This window comes from Scomber japonicus, chromosome 10 (genome assembly GCF_027409825.1).
Source record: "Scomber japonicus isolate fScoJap1 chromosome 10, fScoJap1.pri, whole genome shotgun sequence".
Classification (NCBI taxonomy): Eukaryota; Metazoa; Chordata; class Actinopteri; order Scombriformes; family Scombridae; genus Scomber; species Scomber japonicus.
Window position 1 is genome coordinate 9,304,223 of NC_070587.1, and position 19,812 is coordinate 9,324,034.

At 41.8% G+C, this 19,812-nt stretch overlaps 1 protein-coding gene across 1 annotated transcript; it reads right to left on the minus strand.

The window, feature by feature from the left end:
- Positions 1-7,995: 7,995 nt before the first annotated feature.
- On the minus strand, positions 7,996-16,545 carry si:dkeyp-69b9.3 (myocardin). Its single transcript, XM_053326567.1, has 16 exons — positions 16,485-16,545; positions 14,256-14,309; positions 13,306-13,361; positions 12,829-12,895; positions 11,994-12,119; positions 11,690-11,886; positions 11,369-11,509; positions 10,561-10,726; positions 10,280-10,448; positions 10,015-10,159; positions 9,328-9,918; positions 9,112-9,210; positions 8,835-8,972; positions 8,691-8,745; positions 8,235-8,601; positions 7,996-8,154 (listed from the first exon to the last, which is right to left on the minus strand). The coding sequence occupies exons 1-16, from the start codon at positions 16,537-16,539 to the stop codon at positions 8,115-8,117; spliced, it is 2,466 nt and encodes an 821-aa protein (XP_053182542.1). The 5' UTR covers positions 16,540-16,545; the 3' UTR covers positions 7,996-8,114.
- Positions 16,546-19,812: the final 3,267 nt, after the last annotated feature.

Here is a 19,812-nt window from a genome sequence, read left to right on the forward strand (position 1 = left end):
CAGAAGCAGAAGAGGCTCACGGTCGTAAACATCTAGTCACGTGTACTCTGAGATGGACGTGCAGGTCAGGAAATGACGTAAACGGACCGTATATGGTTTGTTATTTGTGTTATTACGTTACGTGTTGGACTAAATACATGGACATATTGAGGAAAGTATTCCGGTTTTATGGAAACGGATTTCATATTTCACAAGAATGGATATTTGGCGAGCTGTACAGAAAGTGCTGAGTCATAAGATGATCGTTGTGGATAAAGGGAAGACTTTGAAGGTATGTAGGCATTATAGCTTTTCTTACTTAGCTCAGGGGCTAGCCGAGCTAATCGCTAATACTATTACGGCTGTGAGCAACCATATAAGTGGTCTTGAATGAATCAGGACAATCTAAGCTTTCCAACGATGTACGGCATGAATATATATGTTTAAGGGTTGGTGTTTAAAACATCCAGAAGAACGTGTGGCTACCTCCTAACATCCGTCCCGTTCCGTAGACGGAACAGCGTGCGTTAAGTGGTTAACGAGACAAATCACATTAAACTTCCACACAGAGACACATTTAACCATCAGAGGAGACACAGAAGGAAAGAGAAGCTGTATTTGACTCACATTATCTGATGTCTTCTTTCTTTCATGGACATGAAGTATCCATGTCATAAAGTCCATTTCGTAATCTTGAACGATGATGGTTAACCAGTCTGATAGCATTAGCAACAACAACGAAGAAGCTAACTCTTCCGGTTTCAAGTCCCTTCTCCCGTTACCTTAGCAACAGTCCTTCAGCGCTGCTACAACAAGGTAACTGTTGGGTTTAGAAGTAGTAGTTCGCCATTAGCATGTTCATTTCTTTACTAATACTTTTTTTTTTTTTTTTTTTTTTTAAATCTATCCATTATTACAGAGATTTGAAAATGAAATTAGTAAACTTATTGGACCAATTCAATGTCAATATTGTACTCTGGTTGCTGACTGGTTATAGAGAACTTCATTTTACGTGTTTTGGTCAAACATAAATTAGCATGAACATTAAATAGTATAGTATAGTGTATATATAAGTACATTAAACTGATATAATATATCCCGCCCTAAAGAAGACAGCTGGAGCCCGTCCTCCTCTGCCCCCACCACCATTTCTCACACTCACTGCCCTTTCCTCCCTTGCCTGCAGGTGTCACTGTCTTTTTATAATGTCACTGAAGTTGAAACAAGTAACGAGCCTGTTTTGACAACGTGAGGAGTAGAAAGTACATATATTTGTGTTCAAATGTAGGGAGGAAAAGTAAAAAGTCGTCAGAAAAATAAATACTCAAGTAAAATAGCTACAGATACCTGGAAAATCTACTTAAGTATAATAATAAAGTATAAATACTTCCTTCCCACCTCTGCCTATAATTATATCCAGATCCAACCTCTCTCTGCATCTTACTGGTGAATAGAACACACCGGTGTATAAGGCGGACCCCACTTTTAAATTAAACGAAATATCGTGTTAAAGGTGCGTCTTTGCCTTTTTATGGTATAATACGTCACAGTACAGTTACTGGAAAGTAAATGTATAACATTTTGGTTAGTGAACTTTGAAGGTGTGTGTGTAAGAGATTTAGATATAATGCTATGCAGATCTGCAAAACTCTATTTGTATCTGTACATACACACATTTACACACTAACACACACATTTATTTTCAGTGAACAACTACGAACCTTCTTTTATACAGTCTATGCTACGAACACGGTGTTAAGCCAGGGAGTGGAAGAAGAGAAAGATAAACACTGATTGATGACTGACTACTGATGGTAATTTTACCGTTTTTAAACATTGTGGTAAACACACACTGAGGTGCTTATGTAGGGATCCTTTCCATGTTGTGAGCCAATGAGAATGATATTTATGAGCTGTCACTGGAGAAAACTAACGTATTATTTATCATGTCCGCCTTGTTTAATTGCACTCAGAACCAGTCAACCTTGTGGTGACAACATGGCGTCTGTTGTCGTGTTGTATACGGCTCTGGTTTTAATCAGAATTTCAATCATGGATTTTTTTCTAAATCATAGTGAGATTTCGTTTATTTCAACCAATTATTTTTTCATATTTTTTAATTTCACCTCCCTGTTGCCTCTCAAAAGGCCATAGAGGTGCATAGATGAGCTTCCTCTGATTGGGCTGTATAAATAAAAGTTACTTGAAAACCTTTTTTTTTCATACAATTAAATTGTCAAGATTGGTTTGCTCAAGTGTGTGTTCATACTACCTTTATGTGGAGAATTGGCTGGACTTTATTTGCCTTTATTGGACAGCAACAGTTGAGAGATGACAGGAAACAAGGAGAGTGAGACATGGAATGAAAGGCAACAATAATGTCAAATATTTGAGCTTAAACGGCTAACAGTGTCTGTTTGACTGGACTTTATTCTTTAACCATTTATAATCACATATAGCCAACCATTTTTATTAATTCATTCAACAGTTAATTCCTCATTTTAGATATTTCAGTGAGCATCACACCAACATGTAATCTTCTTTGTTTTCCTCCTTAATACTGCAAATATGTGCATATATATTTTAATCAAATGACATCTTCTGCTTTTAAGTTAAGTTAAATAGGTTTAGTTGAGTTAATTAGTTCAGCTTTCCATGTTCTCCTTGGCAACTGTGAATACCATCTGGGGCAAGCTCCCCTGGTTGGTAATCACTATGTACTGTATATATATATGAAGCTGTCGCTAGAGAGCCAGCAGCAATTCAGGGCCTCATTGAGTCTCTCATCACCACACAGCTCACATAGTAAAGAGATTATTTGATGGATTTTACAACCCATGTATTGGTTGCTGTGGTACAAAATGCCTTTTTTTCTGCTCTAATACTGAAAATGTGATTACTGCTCACTGTTGGCTAACTGACATACAGTGGCTGCTGAGAAGTTAACATCCCTGTGCCTGCTCTCATATGGTTTATAATTGCAAAGCAAACCTCTCAGAGGAGCGCCACAGAAATCGAAACATAGCAACCTTCTGCCAATGATCTACCTCAACCAGCTCCACCCCTACACATACAAACCCGGTACTCAACACCCCACAATACCCCACCCCAACCCAAGAGACGAAACGAGAGAGCGAGGAGGAGAGAGAGCGAGATGGAGGGAGGGAATCCGCACAAACCATCTCACGTCTCAGGGAGAGCTACCTGCTTTACATATGAAACACACCTTTCTCCCTTTAATTCCCATGAAATCGTGCAGGAAGCGGTTATTGCAGTGGGGGGAACGAGGAGGAAGTGATGTGGAACGGCTAGAGGGGCCATTACAGAGAATCCCTCATTACACCCTGGTCACAGCTTTGGAGTATTACCCTTGTGAAAACACACTCTCTCACCCCCAGGTGTCAAAGAGAGTAGATTGTCTCCTCTTATTTTTCCCTTTGTACCTGGTCTCTTGACAGGTATGGTAGGGTTAAACTTATCAAAATATAATGCAGCTGTAACTCGTTGTATCACCAACAGACAGGCTGGTTTAGATCTATCTGGGCTGTAAATAAGTCTAAAGAATTGTCTGTTATGTCCTTATATTCTTCTCTTTGATTGGAATAGAGATGGATCCTCACAACACATCTTGGTCTGTGAACAATCAGTCAATTAATCAACCACTGGCTTTTATACAGGCTCCTCATTTGCAGCCACAGTGTCTTAACCACTGAAGAGAACTGTTAAGTCATCAAGTCTGATGAGAAAAAAGAAAACACCCTCTAAAGGCATATTCTTGCGTTGGAGAGCAATATGAGTTGTTTGGCAAGACATCAAAGAGGGAAAACATCCTGACTCATCTGTCAGATTCATGTGCATCCATCAAGCCTACTTTCTCTGTTCATTAGGAGATGCAGTTTACAGTAGAGGCAGTTTGAAGGAGTATTGGCAAATGGAAAAAAAATAATTGATTATAAAATACATAATTCAGTACATCAGTATCAAAACAAGTGAGAAAATAGCTGCCACAGTTAGAAATGATATATTCAACAGACCATTCACTTACATGTGTTGAACTTAACTTTGGCCCACTAACAGGTCTATCAAAAAATAATATAATTTAAAGTTTTCAAAGCATCACCTCCGTGGTTGGGATTAGGGCTTAGGTTATGGTTAGACGTAAAAGATGTAACTGGTTGGGGTCATGTTAAAGGCATCCTTTGCAGAATTATCCTAAAAGATAAACAATGTACAGTCAAGCCCGAAATTATTCATACCCCTGGCAAATTTTGACTTAAAGTTACTTTTATTCAACCAGCAAGTTGTTTTTTGACCGGAAGTGACACAGGCGTCTCCAAGAAGATAAAAAGACAATGTACAAGAGGCATCATTGTGGTAAAAAAAATATTTCAGTCAGCTTTAATTTACATTTGAACAAAAAGTGGCATGTCCAAAAGGGGTATGAATAATTTCGGGCTTGACTGTATATACTATATATATACATACACAGGGCAGAGCTCCACACACACACACATACACACACACAGGGCAGAGGCCACAGTGGGCAGCGTGTGCTAAAACTGCATTCACACCAAATCCAGCAATATGGCACTTACCTGCATGGTTGTGCGGAGGTGTGGGTGTGTTTTTGTGCTTTAGATTGTAACCATTGAAATAACGTTTTATTTATCTGATTCACTGCTTTTTTAGTTAGCATCGCTCCCTCTCTTCAACCACCACTGATCTCTCTTCCTCTCTCTTACCCATGCTACTTTATGACTTTTTATCTGTAGGTCCTTATGGCCTAAACTTGAATATATCATTTATTACAATAAATGCGATTAAATTTAACATTAAAGTTATATGCTGACGTGGTCCTTGATGGAAAAACACAATTTACAATCAGAAAATATCTTTTATCTTTTGCCTTGATGATCACTGACTTTACATTATTGTTCCTCCAGATAATAATAACTATGTCATTATGAAGATTAACCATCAAGCCATGTGAGTGTCAGTGCTTTTTCATGGATATTTAAGCAGCATATTGGTACAAATGAATATTTAATTCACTTTGTGACCATCAATATTTGATAAGACATAATTTGGGACAGTTTCTTGTAAAATATAGAGGTGATCAGTAGTTATTTCTCCATAAAGCAGCTTTGGGGCAGCTTTGGCTCAGGAGGTAGAGTGGTTCATCCATTAATCAGAAGATTGTTTTTTCAATCTCCAGCTCCTGTCCAGATGTTGAAGTTTCCTTGGGCAAATTACTGAACCCCAAATGGCTCCTGAAGGCTGTGCCATCAGTGTGTGAGTGTGAGAACTCCTGATGAGCAGGTTGGCACCATGCATGGCAGCCTCTGCCATCAGTGTATGATTATGTGAATGGGTGAATGTTGGCATGTAGTGTAAAGCACTTTGAATGGTCAGAACACTTGAAAGGCGCTATATAAATGCAGTCCATTTTACCATTTAAAGTGTCCACTGGTTAATCCGTTCAGCATGATATATCACAGCAATGAGCTGCTCGATTTCTTGACACAGATAAAAGAAACCAGGAAGAGCCACATAGAAAAATCTATTAAGACTTTAATTTTCTTAATGCTTTAAAATACATTTTGGACAGGGGTTGATATCTTTGGCATGAATAAATTACATAATAAATAAAAGCAAACACATTTTATTTTGTTTCAGTTGACACAATAAGGCATTTATAGCAGCAGAAGTGGCCTACAGAGTCTCAGTTACCTGCAACACCCCCAGTGTTTTCAGCTTCATATCTAAATCAGGTCACTTTATAACAGTATTTAACCTGGGTTTAGTCAAACCTGTGAAACTGTCTCAGGGGTGTTCTGGTCTCTGAAATAGGAAACTCTGCGCTAGTGTTCGGAAATTCAATTAGAAACGAGGAAAACACTAGTGTAGGCCCTAAAGCACTGGAAGTCACAGGAGGTAGCATCTTACTCTCCTGCCTATCAATTTTCTTTTTTTTCATGCAGCAGGCAATGTTTATTGATTGCTATGATTATCATAGCCATCCATCCACATTTAACTGCATTTTTCATTGTTTCTGTAGTGAAAGCTGTACAAAAATAGCTTCAATATAAATTTTCAGTATTCTGTTGAAGGCTTACCTGTGCTCAAATATCTTCTTCTAATAATTTGCCACAGCTGTCTTGCTTGGTAAGACATTGGTTTATCATCAGAACAAGAAACTAGAGGCTGCAAGGTTTGCGTACAAAAACAAACATGACATGATCACAGTATGACCTTACATCTACCAGTTGCTGTGCCCTTTACACATATTGCACTCAGCACATTACATTTATTTTAACACAATATGGTTGAGAAGAGCAGGGGAAACACAGTTCTTGCAAAATCAAGTGGTCTTACAGAAAGACATCCAGTTAGTTATTCCCCAAATGAATGAGTCAATCAGAGCCCTTCAAAAATGATTCATGGCATATGCAGCCAATTAAGAGTAAAATTTAATTTTATGTAGATGGGATCTTGTATCTAAATTACATTTATCTGGTGCAGCTTAGGTTAATGGCAGCTAACCTCTGTCAGATTTTTTTTTATTAATGTTATTATGTTAAGTGGGGTTGAGATTGGACATAACTCACTGAAAGTATATTATACAAACAAATATTGTACCCATTTCTGCATGACCAGTAAATCATTTAGAATATGAAAGCAAGATCACTGTCACAATTAAGAAAATGTGCAGCATTTACTGGATCAGCTCCAACTGACTAGCTCACCTCTGGTCATTTTTAATATTCTCCAAACATATTACGTCCTACTTCTACAGTGCATTTTATAGTCATGTCTTATATTTAACTGTACAGCAAAAATTTAACAATGTCAAAAAACACATTTGTGGAATTAGTTTTGCAAAGTGAACAGGTGTGGTCTTGGCGCTAGGTTATAAATTGTGCTAAATCTGGCTTTGCTAGTAGCAGGGTAAGCACCGAGCAGCGGGCCAGACACAGTTGGGGGTTAATCAGGGAACAAAATGACCACCTGTTTTTGCAAAGTGATGAGAAAACTCTCACTTGTCTGATTGGTGCATTTGTATGAGGACTATTTTTGGGGCAGTTGCCTGATTGCTCTCCTGGAGAACAGTGACTTGAACAAGGTAATGTGGTTGTTCTGATGATTACACTGGATATCTACACTGGAGTTACTGCCCGCTGGCAAAGAGACTACAACGAAATGTCTAGTCTGAAATGTGGACACAGAAATACACAATCTCTCTTCTGTGTCTTTCACTCGTATCCTCTCACAGATCAATCGCACCACACACAAACAGGCACACTTAATTGTAAGCGTGTGTAACTACAAGTGCATTTGGCAATAATGCTTATAAATATAGATGGAAGCATTTTGTGTGTTGACACAAACAAAAAGCAGCCCTGTGTGCACAGTTACACACAGTCAGACATACTCAACACACACATACTTGCACTCGTGCACACACTTGCACTCGCACTTACACATGAACACGCACACACTGCTTGTTTGTAGCTTCTGCCAGCTTTCTCCCTCTGCATGCCGACTGTGTGTCTGGCACCGGGTTAAGGTCTGGAGCCACACACAAGCTGTGTGCTCTGTCTGGCTTTTACACACTCTAAATGGGCTTTATGAATGGCTAGGACTCAATGACTGAGTCAACACCAGGGGCCACACTCAACCCAATCCGACAACGGGTTTTGGAGATAAGTCAGAAACAACATTCTCCCAGTGCAGCCAGGAAGCATGTTTAAATTAATATGCTACCAGGTTTTCTTTTGTTTTGCACTGCAAACATTGTGCTGTGGAGTGTGTCAATCCACAGATGTGTTGCTTGTTTGCCATTTCTGGCTGAGCCCAAGTGCTTTTAAATAGCGTGCAGTGTCTATGTGTGCGTAGGGTGCGTGTGTGCCATCAAAGCTATGTTTGATCTAATCTCTGCAATGAATCCAGCTCTCGACATTGCGTGGAGCCAGTGACTCTGACAGCCTATCAATGATGGATGGATGGAGGCTTCTATTCACAATCTTGTGCCCTCAGTGGGATTCATACAGTCTTCCCCATTCATGACAATCAAAAACTACAACAATCACCTTCTGTACATAGAGAGTTACAAACAAATATGCACACACAAGTTCTCACCACTGCTCTATCATTAGATCCAACACTCGATTAGCACTTACTCGTGTTGTTCTCTCCTGACTAGATCCTTGCTTGTGGATATAAGGATCTGCTAAATTAAATCATAACATTGTAACATGGTAGCATTCAGATCCAGACTGAAGTCTGTCTCAACGAATGGAGCTGTGGGTGGGGTAAGTGGGTGCAGGCCAGATGTCAGCGTTTCAAGCCAGTCAGCAGCATCAAACTGAGTTGGAGCCCGTCGTTTCCGTGACTTTCCAGTGGATAACAGAGGGGAGGTGCAGATTGGAGGTGGTGGAGGAGCAGGGATCACCTGGCTTGTGGTTATTACAGCAGGAGATGGAGGGAGCTCCAGTAAGAGAGAGGAGCAAAGAGGCGAGGGCAGAAAGTTGTCATCCTTGGGGTGTTGTTGATTGGCTTGAGGGGGAGGAGAAGGGCTGGGGTCTGAGTGGGCAAGGGATTTATCAGAGACATTGATGGAGCCTGGAAGGATGGTAGTAAAAATAATTAGACTCTGAAAGAAATAACAGTTTCATTTAGGTTGTATTCTTAATTAATTATTGGATACTCACGGGCGCAAGTAAAAGGGTCATCCAGAATATCATCTATGGACTGCCGGGGGTCCATCTGTTGGCAAGAGAAAGGAAAAACACTTATTTCCTTCTGTACAAAAGGAGTTATTGGTGATGTCTTCCTGATCAACTAAAGACTCTAACCTGTGCTTTCTGGATGGCCTCTTGTAGTTCTTCCTCCAAGCTGCGAGCTCCAGGCAAGGCCTGAACAGGACTTGCTGTAATCTGCACTGGCAGTTCAAAGTCCTGGCCGATCACATCACATGGTTGGCAGCAAAACACCTGATTAGAAAGCAAAGGGTGAATTAGCGGACAGGTGGTGATGGGAACATGCTCAAACATTTAGAAAGGAAGGCTCTGTGGTGCCTCCTTGAAAAGAGGCATCTACATGTGATATGTGTGTATTGATTTTTGTGTTTACCTGTGTAAACAACACCTCTGTCTGTGTGTCTGTTTCTGTCTTCCCTCTAGAGCATCCTGAATCCTGTTGCAGGAATGGATGAAGGGATCCTCCACAAGACTAGAAGATGAGAGGAATGGTAAAAAGGTACTTATAATTTTATTTCTGGAAAACAGTCACCCTGTTAAATTAACTGTTCCCAACACAGATCAAAGATCCAAGCCAGTTGGTCCTTACCTCATTGCCAGTGTTAGCAGAGCGTTCCCTGGGCCTGCTCCTTATCCTCTCCCTCATCTCCAGCTCCACGCTCAGTTCCTGCTGCTGCTGTTGCTGCTGCTGCTCGTTGTCAGTCCTCCAGAGAGTACCACATTGCAGGGGTGAAGAAGACGACATGGGTAGACTAGGACTTGGAGTTCCTGAGGCGGTGCTTGCCGGAGCCAGGAAGACAGTGTTGGTAAGACCACATTGTTCACCTGTCAAACTGACTGATGCAGCATTTGAGAAACCATTCGAGACAGCACTAAGGATCCCATTTGGGACTTCGCTGAGAATCCCATTAGGAATTCCCCTGTCCTGCATGTACATCTGTTGGTTAGGGCTGCTGCTGGGCGAGTCTGGTCCAGAGCTGGAGCTTAAGCTGGGACTCTGGTTGGGTGGCAACTGGGGGCTGGGAGCGAGGGGCTCCATACTGGTCCCCAGCTGGCAAAGAGGTGCAGGAGTGAGACAAGAATGGGGGAGCTGGAAGGGTCGGAGACGCTGCAACAGGGCAGGCTTAGTGCCGGAGACGGGGAGTCCACGCTTACGCAGCTGTTGCCGTAACTCTGACACCTGAGGAAGGGAGAGTTGAAATGACAGTCATATGAGTTTGTCTTAAATTGTAAATAAGAGTTTTTGGTTCTCAGACATTTTAATTGCTTTTCTTACTGTTAGATCAACAAGATTGGCTGGGAGAAGCTCAGGCTTAGATGTGGAGTTTGTGTCCATAGGCGTGTGGTTTGTTGTAGCAGGAACAGGTTGGGGGTTCAGGGGCATGGCTCCAGAGGACTTCACAAGATCAGCGTGATCTCCACTAGAGGAAAACGAAACCGTAAACTTACCAGGAACATCTGAGTGCTGATGCCCTGCATACCGCCTAGGTTCAGATTGAGTTACCCAACACTATCAGCAGCAAACTACTGAAACTGCATACCTGGGTACAACAGTGAGCTGTTGTTGGGGTTGTAGTTGTTGCTGTTGTTGCTGCTGCTGGTTCTGGAGGATCTGCAGCTGGAGGAAGACCTGCTGCTGCTTCAGAAGATGGGAATAGGCTGGGTCTAAAGACTGGGTAGGGGTAGGGCTCTTCTGTTTAGCTCCTCCCCCTGGAAATAAACACATTTCCAGGCTTAATTCAAACAACCAGCAACAAGAGCAAGTCTTGAAAGAACTAAAGAAAGAACTATTAAATTAAATGTAGTAGCATGAAATTGGTACCTCCAGTTCCAGACCCTCCTCTCTGGTCTGGAGGAATGTACTGGTGATACTTGAGTTTCCTCATCTTGGGTTTGGTGTCCCGCGGTTTCCGTGGACGTGGGAGGTGGTTGAAGTTGAGGGAGGATGGCAGTGAGGAGGAACAAGTGGGGCTGGGAGGCCGTGCTGTCTATAAAGGTAGAAAATACCCACATTTATAAGTATATTCATTTGTAAGTATACTGAGGTTCTGATGAGTAATTTCAAGAATAGCATGTAAAATATCACACAGAGAAAATGTCAAATCGTTTAACGTCATTTGACAGTATTTGCCCCATGTCAAGGTTAAATTCTTACATGAAATGCACAAATGCCTCGTAAATCTTCAGATGACAGCATGTGCTAGTTCTGACACACAGCCATGCTGCTTGTGTGTGAATATGTTAACCTACAGGGCAAATACTGAGCTCCCCCAGAAGTGCAAATTGACAGTAATGAATGCAGAGGAGCTTACAGCAGAGCACTGTGTTTGACAAAACAGAGGAGTGACCATCCTGTTAGGTTAAAGACCTTTACAATGCTGTTTTATCTCTCATGTTGTATACCTGCTGTGAATGCCTGTCACCAACATAAGAACATACGCACACATACCCAATCTAAATGTTGTTTCCCTCAATGAAAATCACAGTTATCTCCCTGCATACATGACATTAACATTTTATTTTCAGGAGTCAAAACAAAAAACATACCACCATAAATTTAAATGACCCAAAAAGAAAAAAGAAAACCAAAATAAAAGCAACAGAATCCATATGCATTAACCCCACATTACCTTTGGCAGCAGGGGTGTGGTCTGAGAGGTCAGATAGATCCCATTTGGTCTCCCAGTTGTTGCCATGGAGTTTGATTCACTCAGTGTTACAGTCATTGGTTGTCTGATGCCCTCGGTTGCCGGGAGCAACGCCAAACCAGACTGAAAGGAATATTACATTATTGGAGTTGACATATACAGCTATTTTTAATCTCATCAGTCTGTTAATATTTACTTTAATGTGTTTATCAGAGGCTATTGGTGAGAAGTAATTTATTAGACCTTCTTGTTAACTTTGTGCACTTCATGAATCTTAATCAAAACTCAGTGCTGTTTCCTCACCTGAGCATGACTGGGGCTGTGGTTAAGGGGTGGGCCCACAGCTGAGAAGTCACTCAGTAATTGGTCACCTGAGAGCCCTGGCAGTGAACGGAAGGCTGGTGATTGGTGAACGCCATGTTGCTCAGGGGGCGATGAGGAAGAGCAGGAGGAGATGTCATCTTCGAAGACATCAGTGGACAGAGGGAAAGAGGCAGGACCTGAAGAATTTAAAAGTGAAAGGAGGTAAGGTCACAGGATGAGATAAGGAGATGAGGGTATTAAAATAAAAATGTGTGCCATCGTATGTGGATGCATGTTGACTCACGGTTCTCCAGGGGCAGCGTGTGTTCGTGCTTTTGCTCCACAGGTCCAGGCGGATGTTGGATCCTCTCACTGAGGTCCTGTGCCTGGCAAGTCTTCTTCTGCCTCTGGGCCCCGCATACACTCCTCTCTGCGGGTGGGCGGGATGGTGGAAAAATAAGCGGAGGAAAGGGGACAGATGGGAGATCAGCAGAGAGGGAGAGAGAGAGAAAAGAGGAGATTGGAGTGAGAGAAGCAACAGGATTTCAGAACATATGTGATGTGAGACTGTGCTGCCACAGGCTATATGTCCAAATTCAAACTAGTAGTGGCATCAAAAATAGTAAACACTCCTGCCCATAGGGAGGTGTATTCCCTTGGATGTGAACATGCACACACAACATTATTAAAAGGGCAGAAAAGGACTGTTTAGGAATTCAGACAACCTGAAAAGCCAGATATTATAAAAGCAATGTTTTAAATTTAAAAAGATGGTTAGAGGGTTACGGAGAGGAGGAGGAGGAGAGATAAAGAGATGAGAGAGTAAAATGTCACTAACAGGAAAAAATGATGACTCTGATCCCTGAATGGGCGGGCTTATCGTGTGCTGTCAATCACCGATATGTTTGCAGCCTACTTAAAATGCAGAGTTACAGTGTGCAACAAGGTCACATTTCTATTTAACTGACAGCTGATGAAACGCCAAGCCTGCTACCAGATTTACACACTTCATTTCCTCGTACAACTACTGTACAACAGGGAGCAGAGAGCACCACAGATATGATAAAATACAGACAAGGAGAGGGAGAGAGATAGAGAGAGCAGAAGAAACAGCAACAGTATTCTGAGCAGGGCATCACCTTGTGCAGTTTCAGTGTTCAGACCACTAGGGGGCAACTTCTGAGTGGCACCATCATCAGTTAGACGCTGCATCAGGAAACAGCAGGTCATACAAACAGCCAGGGATTACAATGTAGTTTACTCAGGGGAAAGTTAAATACTGCCGTAGTACAATGTCAATTATTTTGCAAGATCTTTGAAGCAGCGCTTGGATCTTATGCAACACTGAGACCAATATTAAGTCTCTTTTTAGGTTATGTTTAGTCCTCACACAGAAGACTACTTAGTTCATTCACTTGTTTTTGAGTGTGAATGTTGACTTAGTCCTCATGAAAACACAGCAAAAGTAAATAAAATTTGGTCCCATCATTTTTTTCAATTGAAAAATGATCCTAAATGTGAAGTGAAAAATGTCTTTACATTGCATCATGGCTTTTACCACATCAACATCCATATTTAATCTGTTGAATATCAATGAGAAAAAGGATGGTACTCACCAGAGCTTCACTCTGGTCTTTCTCTGTTTTCTGAGAGGGACTGGTAGATTTCAACCCTGCAAGATAGTAGTTATGAATTAAAATGACAATTCAGCAGAAGAAGACAGAGAATGTTTTTCAAATCCAAACTCTCATTTTGGTTTTTCTTTTGGAGGATGCTAGCCTAATAGAGGAGCAACTCGGGTGAACTAACAACAAAGCACTATAAGCCTTCAACTCATCCCTCCAAGTTACAGCATGGAGCATCCCAGGCACTTTTTTGTGTCGACAGGCATCAGGATGTGCAGCACTTCTTGTGCAACCTGCTTCCACCTCAGACATCTAGGAGGGAACTGAAGCAAGGTGCACTGCCTGTCGACAAAGGGATGGTGTTTTGCTTTTCTACACTGTCGACTACTCTGTAGATTTACTGCATGAACCTGAATCTGCATGTCCTGCATATGAGTCTACATCACATTTTATTTACATACCTCTTACATATACAGATAATAAGTGATATGAAGAACATATTATTTATGCACACATGTTAACTCCCACATATATAATTGTATCCAGACTTGCACAATTGTATCTGCATTTCAAAAGCTACAATGAAAATATGCAATCCTTTTTTTTATAGTGCACCTCTACAATTCTGACACCTTGCTGTTTGTGTGACCCTGTGATGCCTTGTTAATGTGAATAAAAGGCACATTGTGCATATCTTTTTTGTTGTTGCTATTATCCATTATCACGAGTATTTTTATATTATTTTTTATTTATTTATTTATTTATTAACATGCAGTTTTAAGCCAAAATGTTAAATATAAGAAAGTAAACAATCAATATAGTAAACCTACTAAGACATTTACCAATCAATAGGCAATCATCTTTCAGTAAGACAAGGTGACCTAAAGATCATTAATATGAAACTGAATCAATCACTTTGTTAATGATACACATAGACTAACCAGGGTCTGCATTGATCTCACTCTGCCTTCGGTTCTGAATCCTCAACTGCAGGACTGAAAGAAAGGAGCAGAGTTTGAGCGGGCTGTTAAATATTTTAAACTATAACAAGTTAGACTTATGGAACTGTAAATTAGATTAATTTCTCTATGAAACAGACAAACAATTTAAAGGACAAATAAATCACGTTTGACAGAGAAAGGTAAGAGTTGAGTAAAGCAATATAGCAGGTCCACTGTTAAATGATACGTCCTTGTAACATATATTACCTCATGACTTCACATTGCTTGTAGATTATATATCCTCTTGCATGCATACACACATCTACACACCACACATAGGCGCACACACATTAACATTCAGTACACAAGCAGGTGAAGGGTAGGGCTGGGCCAAGGGCCACGATTGCTTCCCCCATGATACATTTCAGTGAGTTTTGAGACCTGAGAGACCTGACGAGGGGAGTGGAAGTCTGAACAGGGGGTTGAGGCCAGTAACTATTTATCTCTCAGTATGTCTATTTCTGTTGGTCCCATCCCCCCTTCAGCTGTCCCACTCTCTCCACAAGCCTCTCATGCATCTCCTCCTCACGTCATCCTCATTTGTGCTAACTATACTCTTCCTGCTTTCCTGCATCTCAGAGAACTCAAAACAAAAGTTTAACATGGTAGAAATCTGGATTTTAAGCACATTAACACACTGAGCGCTGTGCTTTTAATAAGATAGTGAAGCAGCTCTTGACACACAGATTGGTTTCAGAGTGTCACAGCAGATTTTTTTATGTACTTGAACAGGGGGCCTGGAACAAAAACTTAACCTCAGTTTTAATCACAAATACGCTTTGCATAATGTAGTGGTTCCCAACCTGGGAGTCATAAAAACAGAATATTTCTGTTACTGAAATGTGTATGTTTGTTTTTCGTTTGTGGGGGTTGTCATTTTCCATTTTTCTTCCAAAAACAGTTTTCTCTTATGTCTTCAGGCCTCTTAAAATCATTCAAATTGAAAAATCCCACACTGACTCTTAGGTTTAACTTTTCACAACTCATAGACACACACAACCTGTGAAATGGGCTTGCATGTTTAAGAGGTTCATTTTCAAAAAAGGTTGGGAAGCACCGCTTTAACATAAGGATGAACATGTTTTCTTAGAACTGACCAACATCAAGCATATGCTTATGTAACATGAGATGCACCAGGAGATATAATGTCAAGAGTTTCAGGTCAACAAAAACAGTAACAGCAAATTTAAACTATCGTCCTATAAACAGACTGACACCCGGCTAATCAGTAATATACTAAGTGATATTTTGGTCCTGCGCTTCAACAGTCTGTACATACATGATTTCAAACAGAGCAGCTGCCCTAAAGAATCACGTTTTCCAGCAGGTGTTTGTACACCTAGGGGACTGTCTCCATGTCATTTCCTCGGCTTTCTATTTTACCAGCCGTTTGCGACAGCTGCCAGGGAACACAACAGCAGCCGCTACAACTTGTAGCGAAACTTGCATTATGCACTTATGAGAAAGTTGTTTAATGCTGTTTGTTAGAGAAGATTGTAATGAGTGGAGTAATACATCATATTGGTACAAAAATGGAATTAATTTCAGTCACACTTTGACTAATTTCTGCTCAAGGTCTTAACAAAATGTAACAGGATATCATCGATCTGTTCACCTGCAATAATGTCTACATATTTCTTGTGTTGAATTTTGGACTTAATCTTGTGTTGAATCTTGGATATAATCAAATATACTCAACAAAATCTCTGCTTTTTAGTACACTGTCTCTAATAACAAGCCTTGGACTTTGACAGAGCTACACTGTATTTCTCTGATGACATTTGTTCAAAGAAAAGGAAAGTTCATTTTAAAGGGCCATATAGTCTATTTTTCCATAAATTACAACAAACCAACACATGACCTCATTAAAGTGTCACACAGTAACACGCAGAGATCTTTAACCCCAGGTTCAGCTGTCCTCATGTCCATTCAAAACATCTCTGTCTGCGGGTAGCAATGACTAAATCCATTCACCATGATCAATACCTTCACTCTATTGATCACATGATAGACAATGTGACTGACTAGCCAATAACCTTCACAAACTCTTCACCTCTATATATTGATGCTAATCTTGCCAATTATGCCTGAGATGTGAAGCCAGTGTTGTGGGGAAAATAAATCCTTCTCCCCTTAATTGGCGTGAGTTGAGTTGAGTTGATTCCTCACCTGAGCGGAACTTGTTACGGATGAGGAGCGACCTCTCGGAGGCCAACAGTGTCATGGTTGATTGTGGGGGGGAGGGGGGGGGGTACGGGGTGAGGGAGTGGAGCAGAGAGAAAGAAAGAGGAAATTCCTGGTGTCACTCTACCAGGAGGAATGGTCCCTCTTCTTCTGTCTCTCGCTGTTGGGAGCAGAGGAAGCAGGGGAGGGAGAGAGACAGATGCTCGTTAATCCACTGATAGACACAAACCGATATGGATAGTGGCACACAAAGCACAGCAGAGATAGATTGAGGGGGAAATAGAGACGCAAGGCCTCTCAGACCTACAGACAGACTGAACACTGCGGTGAGCTGCTCTGGCAACAGCAGGCCTCCCTACAGACAGCCTGTCATAATCACACAAAGAGTTACAGAGGCCCACACACAGACAGAACTAACGACAGAGAATTAAACAGACAAGGAGGCTTTTAAAGAGGCAGAGGAATAGGAGGAAGAGGAGAGTCGAGCTGCATGAGTGACAGAGACAGGAGCGCCAACAGATACTCAGACGTCAGGGCTGAGGCGTTCTGGAGGACACTGATTGTGACGGACAAACATGAACTTGCAACATCTACAGCATCGCACTACACATTTGCTGTTTGAAAGAGTGACTGCAAATGTGTTGTGCTGTAAAAGAAAACGAGGTGCCTCTCAAATAGAGAAGGCCAGAAATCTACATAAGCTGCATTAGCGCACACACACAACCTATTACCAATATTGATTTCAGCAGGCCAGCCACAGAACACCCAAAGGAAGCCTGTTTGAAGGCAATGGACAAACACACACAAACAAAATACACACAAGCTGTGGAATAGCTGAGGTTATGCATACTAAATCACCACAGTGCTTTTCCTATTCCCAATCCCATAAATGCACACACCTCACTTATTTACAATATGAAGAGTGCTCCAAGAAGAAGAAGGCCACTCAGTCATTAATGCAATCAAATAACAAGTGATTGATTGAGATTTGACGTCTGGCACAGGCATTATTTCACAGTAGGGCACTGAGGCACAAGAAGCCAGCGAAAAAACAGTGAGCAACCCAGAGAATAAAAGCAAGAGAATGAAAGAGAATACTTACAGGAAAAAGAGAGAATTGAGTCCCTCGGGGGAAATTGGAGTGGATTTAAGATTAAATTGAGAGAGGTGCGAGATGGAGGAAGAGAGGGAAAGAGAGAAATTCGTAGTGCGTTTAATGACGATTTCTTTCTTTCATGTTCTTTTCATATCCTTTTTTTCCCGTCCCTTTTCCACACTTCTTCAGGGTTTTTTTCCTAAAGGTAAATATGCAAGGAGAAGAGGATCTATGGTTCCTTCGTCCCCTTATGACAGAGACTAACCCTATCCTTCTTTCTCTACCTCTGTCTCGCTCTCTCTGCCCCTCTCCCTGTCCGCCCCAAAGCATCCTGACTCCTTGGTGCCAACTGTGAGGGACTGTCAAAGTTTACCCCTCCCCCTCCGCGGCCTTGTCTCACCCTCCCCTCACCTAGCAGCCATTCACTCCCCCCTCCTTCTGACATGTGCTGGCTGACTGATTGATTGAGGAACAGATTCAAAGACAATAAGCACTTTGTGTGTTTGTACATGACTTTGTCAGAAATAAACTCACTGATGAAGAAGTCAGCACATTTCCTTAATGTTAGGAGCTGAATTGCCACATAATGTGATGGATAGAAAAGTGAAGGCTGGATAAAGTAGACGGTTTATTACAAGGTAGAGAGAAAAGCCCGGGAGTGTTTTGGACTCACATCAAATCATGTACTGCAGCAGGACTGCAGGCTCATATGCTCCTGTCAAGATACCTTTGGGTCACCCTCTTAAAGTGATTTACAACTGTTTGCGTGCACATGTGAGCGTGTATGTGTGTGTGTGTGTGCGTGCGTGCGTGTGACACCACAGAGTCACAGATCAGTAAGTCAGTGTCCGTCAGCATATAGTTACAGTATGTTTCAGCGCTGGTGCCACACTGAATCACCCAGGTTTAACCTCGTTGTTCAAGCCTCCATAACAAGTCAGGTGAACATGTAGGAGAGTGTTTGCTTATGTGTGCATGTTTTCTATTGTACATGTGTCTGTGCATGTGTGTATGTGTGTGTGTTTAGTGCCTTTGGGCTGCAGAGGGGGAAAAGTGGGGGAAGTGAGGTCGTAGCTGGAGCACCTGTTCCGTTGATTTGACAGACAGGCCAGTGTGTGCTGGTTCAGCAGGTCATGGAAGGGGGAGGGAGGGTGACGGAGAGTGAGGACTGGTGGGTGAGGGTGAGGCGAACGAGACAGCAAAAGTTAAAGAGGAAGGGAGGGCGCCACGCAGAGGAAGTCTTAATGAAGGGGGCAGGAAGCGAGTAGGCAACAGGGAAACAAGGAGGTTGCTGCCATTTTATCTGATGTGGAAGGAGAGTCTGACGTTAAAATCCACTAATCAGAGAACACAGAGCAGAGATTGCACCACATGGGCCAATTACGGTTGCCATGGAATGAAATTTGAGCAACTAATGGAACACAAAATGAATGGGAACCTTAATTTAATATAGTAGCAGTTAGAGACAGACAGCTCTTGCAGGTGCCATTTGCACAGAGCGTCTGTGTTTTCCTTCATTATAAAATCTCACCTTTGACAGGTTTTCCTCCCGCGCCCTGTAAATGCATTTCACACACACACACACACACACACACTCACACACACACACACACACACACACACACACAGACTCACAGAGAGACATAAGAGACACATATATAAACACTGACTGCACTGACAGCATGGCACATTATTGGAGGAAAGGTGATGTAATTGCTTTTTCCTCTGGTTCCCCACCACAACTACACCCTCTTCTCCACAGCCGGGACTCCCTTTCTGATTAACACCTGTTACCCTCCTTCTTTCTCTCCCTCCCTCCCACTCCTTCGCATCTCTCTCACACGTAGACTCACACTCCACAGTGTTAATCCTGCACTGTGTCTGGTGAGCAAAGAGGCTTGCATGCTGTTAACCTTTCCCTTGTGCTGTATCATATTTCTCTGTGTAATTCTGGGCTCCTCAGTTTTTTGTACAGCACAGCAGCTAAAACACATTAGGTCCATCATACGCTTTGAATTAAAAATATACTACATGTGTAGGCGATTTCATATTAATATATATATATATTTAAAACCTGCTTCCTTTGCTGCTGAAACTGCAGAATTTAAATGTAAATCCAGCCTTCCCAGGGCTCAGTCTTCTGCCTTTCACCCTGATGTAAGTATCCCTCCACCATTTGAGAGAGCTGAGAGTCAGCATAGGGAATGAGGTAGCACA